General features: G+C 33.5%; 1 protein-coding gene across 2 annotated transcripts; it reads left to right on the top strand.

Annotated features, from left to right (window-relative positions):
• The first annotated feature begins 5245 nt into the window (after positions 1 to 5245).
• Positions 5246 to 6955, top strand: RpL7 (ribosomal protein L7). Of its 2 annotated transcripts, none has more exons than XM_066744699.1 (6): positions 5246 to 5280; positions 5599 to 5713; positions 5815 to 5990; positions 6064 to 6311; positions 6523 to 6620; positions 6789 to 6955. In XM_066744699.1, exons 1-6 carry the CDS (start codon positions 5270 to 5272, stop codon positions 6897 to 6899), a joined length of 759 nt encoding a protein of 252 aa, XP_066600796.1. In that variant the 5' UTR covers positions 5246 to 5269; the 3' UTR covers positions 6900 to 6955. The 2 variants fall into 2 exon arrangements, with proteins under 2 accessions (XP_066600796.1, XP_066600797.1); XM_066744700.1 differs by lacking the exon at positions 5246 to 5280 and adding an exon at positions 5399 to 5421.
• Positions 6956 to 7061: the final 106 nt, after the last annotated feature.

Raw genomic sequence — 7061 nt, 5'->3', positions numbered from 1 at the left:
AGTACTTTGGTTTGGTAAGTGGTGCATATAAATCAAGTTTTCGAACCCTGCTAACGATAGCTACTTCGATATGGCTATTTTAAAATAGCATTTACGTGTTTCAACTGCTGAAAATGAGAATTTATTTAAGGACCTTATACATTTTAATCTAAGTAAAGTTCCTCCAAACTGAGACAAAATAAAGCAAGATTCGCGTAGAATTTCCATAAAGATCTTTGCGAGTATAATATTATGGCACATTGCAGTCTTTACCCAGTATCCTAGATAACATAAGCAAACTTTCCTCGTGAAGTAAAGTTTTCTCTAATCTATAGTAAACAAAGCACAAAACTTCTTTCTTTTCTCTCTCTTTTACTCAAGTAAAAAATCACTAAATAAGAGAGTAGCAGTATCCTTTGTCGGTATTAATCTTCAGTTATATAAGCAGTCATATATTTCTCTCTCCGTTGCTTCTAATGTTAATCTCAAGTGTAGTTTTCAGTAGTAAGTTTTGAAATAAACTCCGGTTGACTCAAGCACGGCTGCTTAAATATTTAAAGTTTCTGATTTAAGATAAAAAATTTCTTTCCAAGCTTCCTCTCAACGAAATTTTGAGAAATTAAGTGAACTTAATTGCTATATAGTATCGACCGCTAAGAGTGCAGTTATTTGCAATGAAATTTGTGGATCAATTATACTAATTTTCTTATCTTCCGCCATCTCACTGAAGAAATATATAATAATACGTAATTAGGACCGTAAAGTAGTAGTGTTCTTTTTAAAAGAAAGAGAAAGAGAGAGAATTCCCCCCTCTCCCTCACCACAATCCATCTCTCTCTCTTTTGAATACACTTGAAAACACGTGAGACTCTTGAGAGGTTAGGGCCACCGTGTATGTATATGTAACGGGTGTTCCTAAATTAAAGATAAAAGGGACACCTCGGGAAGAATTTGGCTTGGAAAAGCAATTTTCAAGGTTTCTCTAACGATAACTGTGCAGTTTCTAATTAAGATTTTTCGCTTAATTTATAAAAGCAACGAGATTGGTTAAACCCAGAAAGCATGTGAATTTATATCTAATATATACACATATATATGTATATGTGTATATACATTACCTATTACCAATTACCAAATCGTTTTTATTATACCTCTCAGTTTGTGCACCTATACATATTTGCATTTAGATCATGTAAAGCATGCCCCAATGCTGTTTTTTGTCAAATATATCTTAATCGATGTTATAATCCTCTGTCATGAAAATATACAGGGTGTCTCACGAACGATGGCCATGCCAATACCATTGGATAGGGGAAAAAATCTAAGTAAAAAAGTTGTAAAAAAGTTTTTGCTAACGCCCTTAGTTAAAAAGCTACGTACAATGAAAGATTATCGATTACAGTATATTATGAATCGACCTTTATTTTTATATCTCGAGTGTCCTTACACTGATGTCTCTCAAGGGACAGGGTCAAAAGGTGATCGAAGGAAGAAATTTTAGTAGAAAAAGAGCAATAAATAGCCAGGTTTGAAAATAAAAATATACAGGGTAAAAGAGTTTGCGCGCTCGCGTTGGCTTAACAAGACTCGCAGGACTCAGGAGCTATTATCATAATTGTGGGCTGCAGGCAACGGCTGTACCCACAAACCAGAATGCTTTTCATCCCATCTACCCTTCTCGTCTTCTCCTCTTATTCCCTTTTTTGCTGCTTTTTGCACTTTACATCTTTTCAGTCAAAAATCTTATTTTCTCATCTCAGACTTGCTCTGCACGTGTATACTTCACCTACATAATATTTTTCTCCCCCCCCCCCCCCCCCCACCCGCCTCCCTGTAGTCACTGTTCCAGAAATCAAATTGAGATAGCTTTGTTGTCAATCAGTTCTTTATCGAATCTCTGCGCTTCTAACAACTTGGTTAGCTTTTTCAATAACAATAAACGCGCTTCTGTTTCTCAATCAGTATAAAGACTTTTATTAATGTTTGTTCACATCTCTCTCGATAGGATACCGATTATATTTATGACTACTTGTTTGCTGGAATATTCCTCTGACTTTTGTCTTATTGTTACGTGGTGAGTCCGAACATTGCAGTTTTTCAGTTGATCCTCGTACACAGTCTTTCAGCAGGAGATCCCAGGGGCGTGTATGTTTGTTTAGCCCCGATGTACCCTGTTATTAGAGGGCCCCTCAAAAACCGAAAGCCCCGCGAGGAGGTACAAGAAGTAAGGATCCTATAACAGCCTCGATTGCTACCTCCCTCCTCTTTCATATTCGCTTTACTCATACTTATTCTCTTTTAATTTTCTTTCATCGAACAACAAAATGTCTAAAAATTCAAGATAAATTTCAACGAGAAAGACTTACCTTTTTAATAAACTGTTTAAAATTTTTTAATAATGATATTCACGTAACTGGAAATTAATGAAACAAAGGGGAAAAAGAAAGGTTTTATTGTAACTCGCTATTGGTGCTTGAACGCCTTCTACTATACGTTAATCGGAATAGTTATTTATGCAACAAGTGCGTAAAGTATAGTACTTTTTTGCATGAGTTGGAAAGTTTTAAGCACAAGCCGAATACGAGTGCGGCTATTCCAACAATTGCAAAAAAAATACTTTACGCAAGAGTTGTACAGAACATTTTTCCTAATTTCGTTTAAAAAATCTCCTAATTATTTGTGTAAATATTATAGTAAGTTAATTATTATTTAGACAGATATATTAGAATATATGTTTTAATTATTAATATTTATTATATGTATCTAACAATGAAGAGAAAAAACTTTATATAAATGTTCAGAAATATCATAAGGGACACTTTCAACCATCGTGTTTAATTTGAATTGTATAGTTCACGTAACACGAAAATGTATCACTTCTAAACAGAGTTTAAATCATACGATACATTTCACGTGACGTGAACTGTACAATTTTAAACATAGCTTTAATGAAACACGGTTGATGAAAGTCATCCTAAATATTAATGTTAATAAAAACCGTGCGGTTAAGTTACTTTACATCACTCAAATGCGTGCAGTAAAGTCAAAGGCATGCATAAAGTAACTTTACCGCACGGTTTTCTATTCGTTCAATAGCAGCAGCACTCCTTTCAACCAAAAATTCAGTTAAATCTTAGTTGAGTGCTCAGTGCTGTACAGCTGAGGTCACATAAACTATACTAAATCAGTCGTTCAACTGAGATTTAAATGAGTTTTTGGTTTAAAGGGAAGCGCGCCTGATGCTTTCTACGAACGCCAAAGAATGAAAAGAAGTATACTTTTTTTAACGAAATTAGGAAAAGTGTTTTAAGATGGGTGCAGACAATGAGAACGTTCAATGGTGCAATGTTTACCGGAGGACTTACGAAACCCATGTAAAAATTCTGCACCAACTTTTTTCACATAATCCTATTTTAAGAACGGGGATTCACTGAGTTATATTCATCTTCCTTTCTGATGCACAATGCAGCACTGATGACATACATATCGCGCTGGTCAGAAATTGAATGGTGTCTGTTTATGGGGACGACACGCGACTGATTTAAGGGCGAACATACACGCGACTGCGCCCCTCTCTCTTTTATTTGTTTAATTTAACTGCATTGTTGCGTGATATATACTGCCGGAGACTACGAACGATTTATTAATCCCAACCATCTTTCCTGCATTTTTAATGTGGGAGAAACAATCCTCAGTACAAACATAGATAACTTTTTAACCTCTATTTTATAAACGACGCTGGATCGTGAACATACGCTGAGACAAATATAACCTATAAGTATTTCATATTTATAAATTTTATCATGAATGTCTGTGCGTCAATTATCATATCTATTTTGAATTTCTTATAAACCATTGGATCAGCTAACTGAACATTTTTAACCTGTTTAAATCAATTTTAATTAAATTACGCAGTGGTAATAATCCATTAAGTCTTGGTAATGTCAAAGCTGCACTTTCAATATAAACGTGTGGATTAGATTAGGAATCAATCATTACATGAGTGTACTATTTAGTACGACCTATCCTGTATTCACTTGTGCTCATTAATTTGACATTTGTTACCTTTCTGTCAAGATGTAAAAATTGAACAATGTTTCCTGAAGTAAAAAGTTGTTTCTGATTCTTGATCTGATAAAGCTCGTATCTTAATTGTTGTGTATATAATTATATCTTTAATCATAACTTGAATTGTAGCTAAATATATATAAATCTAAATTTCTCGATTTCATAGTTCAAACAGTATTTATATTAACGGAATCCCCCAAATACCTAATGCCGATATTACAGATTCCCTATACCAATATTAGAAAGCTTCATAACGCGAGAAAACAACACAACGTTATTTGACGATCGTTTTTTCCATTACATTATAACTGTTTTGACAATTGCTTTAATAATATTAACATGCCAAACAAATCTAAAAAGTGAGTGTCTCTAGGATAAAGTGCCACAGTTATAATAGGTGCAAAAAGCCCAAAGAGAATGAGATCGATCATCAAATAATGCCGTATCGTGACGCGCGTGTTTTGCTATGTAATATCGGTATGAAGGATTTCGAAAAATGGTACGATCCTTCACGCCTGCTTTATCGACAATACTAGTCAATAAACAATTAGTTTAATAAAAATCAAATGCAAAGCAAAATGAACAAATAGGCATAGGACAAGGTGCCAGTCCCAACTAGTCAAACGAGCTTAAAAGCACTCAAATCGGATGAAAAATATCTTTGTACCATTGTCCCGCGTTCTTGAAGAGAAGTCACTTCTGGTTATTTCCACTTTAAAAACGTGGACAGTGGTACAGCGTTATTTTTCATCCGATTTGAGTGTTTTTAAGCTCATTTGACTCGTTGGGACTTGCACCTTGTCCTAAACATGCCCGTTTGTTTATTTTGCTTCACATTTGATTTTTTATTAAACTAATTGTTTATTGACTTGATCTGTAGGTAAAGCAGGCCTATTTCAGCAGACAGATCATTTTTGACGTAAAGATTATACTAGCGACCTCTGTATTTTCGGGTACATACAGTGTATCCCATTTAATATAAAATTCGACGCAACACAAATGATATATTGCATTTTACGCAAAATATATACTTATGTTTGATTGTGTCAATTTTTATGCTAAATGAAATGCTTTCTCTCTCTCTATTTATCCATAAGAAATTAGAAATAATTACTTTTAATCGCTTTAGTTCAGCTTAACAAACGTATCTTTCGTAGATGGCGTCTGATTAGTGTTTCCTTTTGAGAGGGGGCAGTATCCTGGTTCTTTTCTAAGTGGGAAAATGGCGGAGACGTAAGTAACCTTTATAGCTCGAAGAAATCCCAGAACATCCACTGATAATAAAATAATGTTGATCTACAAATGCTAGAAAATTGTTTCTCAATTACAGCATTATAATTGTACTATCATATTTTTGCAATTAATTATGATAAAGTATGGCTATTTTTTACACCCATTGAAGTCACGCACGCGACAGTATAATATCTATTAATAGTTGTTGAATTAATACTATAGTTTTCTTTAGATTATTGATAAAAATCATTGTTAACTGTTAAATTTATCAGTAGGAAAATAATGATTGATCTTAAGAAAGTTTATTTTTATCGGCAGGAAAACAGGAACTGTGCCTCCGGCAAAAAAACTACCAGCTGTGCCCGAATCAGTGCTAAAACGTAGGAAACGCCGTGAAACTACTCAAGCTGCAAGACTAAAAACTTTTATCAAAGTAGGCAATAGACTTATTTTAATATTTGTTTTTTCATAAGAGGAAGTGAGTTCTACTATCATTTTACAGACCATACTTATCATTTTAATTATGTGCTGTAGCAAAGAGCGGATAAATACAAGAAAAGGAAGGAAATCTTTCGGAGAGCAGAAAAATATGCTCAAGAGTATAAGAAGAAAGAACGTGATGAAATTAGATTGAAGAGACAGGCAAGAAACAGGGGTAATTATTATATCCCAGCTGAGGCTGGCCTTGCCTTTGTAATAAGAATTCGAGGGTATGTTTTCATTTTAATACTTAATTCCATATAAATATATAAATCTATTATTCTTCATAAATTTTTATTTTAGTATCAACCAAGTGGCACCCAAAGTACGAAAAGTACTCCAATTATTCAGGCTGAAGCAAATAAACAATGGAGTATTTATCAAATTAAATAAAGCCACAATCAATATGCTCAGAATTGTGGAGCCATATGTCACCTGGGGATATCCAAATCTTAAGTCAGTGCGTGAGTTGGTATATAAACGTGGTTATGCCAAGGTCAACAATCAGCGTATACCCATCACAAGCAATTCCATCATAGAGAAAAAATTAGGTTGGTTTTTATGCATTAATTCTTTCAATATTTTTGGGTTACGTATTATTGACAAAACCACTGGGACATGGGTTGTTCTTCTGCCCAGTTTATTGTAAAGTAATTATAACATGTAATAGTTTAGTAATGTTTTATTGTTGATTAATAATTATTATAGCTACTTTAAAATATTCTAATTCCAATATTTAATAATCAATTTTTGCTTTTATAGGTCGTTCTGGAGTCATCTGTACTGAAGATTTAATTCACGAAATATTCACTGTAGGGCCCAAGTTTAAATATGCCAGTAATTTCCTATGGCCCTTTAAGGTATGAGTATAGATATAATATTTTGGATATAACTGGTGGTAGAACATCAAAATTCTTTAACACCACTTTTAATCTAATTGACAATCAAATATTTATAAATATAAAGAATGTTACAACCTTACACCTGTATATTTTAAATTTCATTATAAAAATATATTTATCATGTAGCTCAACACACCGACCGGTGGATGGCGCAAAAAGACTAACCACTACGTTGAAGGAGGTGATTTCGGAAACCGTGAAGATAAAATAAACGAGCTTCTTAGGAGAATGGTATAGATCCTAATAATTTTTCTTAATCTGAATAAATAAAGGAACAATAAAATTTATAACAAGGTATTCATTATTAAACACCTAAAAACCGTCTTCTACCTGCATCATCCTTATCAAATTTACATTGCTAGATGCATCTTTGTTTTGATAAGATAACAATTGTCTGCA

The sequence above is a fragment of the Prorops nasuta genome, unplaced genomic scaffold, assembly GCF_024137725.1.
Source record: "Prorops nasuta isolate Cenicafe-Biocafe unplaced genomic scaffold, Cenicafe_Pnas_1.2 PNAS00050, whole genome shotgun sequence".
Classification (NCBI taxonomy): Eukaryota; Metazoa; Arthropoda; class Insecta; order Hymenoptera; family Bethylidae; genus Prorops; species Prorops nasuta.
This window is presented reverse-complemented; position numbering and strand designations above follow the sequence as displayed.

Bases quoted from the DNA above. Each gene is read 5' to 3' on its own strand.
- RpL7 (XM_066744699.1), top strand. The intron at 5,991-6,063 runs GTATGTTTTCAT...TTTTTATTTTAG, and splicing joins TTTGTAATAAGAATTCGAGG to TATCAACCAAGTGGCACCCA. The intron at 6,312-6,522 runs GTTGGTTTTTAT...TTGCTTTTATAG, and splicing joins CATCATAGAGAAAAAATTAG to GTCGTTCTGGAGTCATCTGT.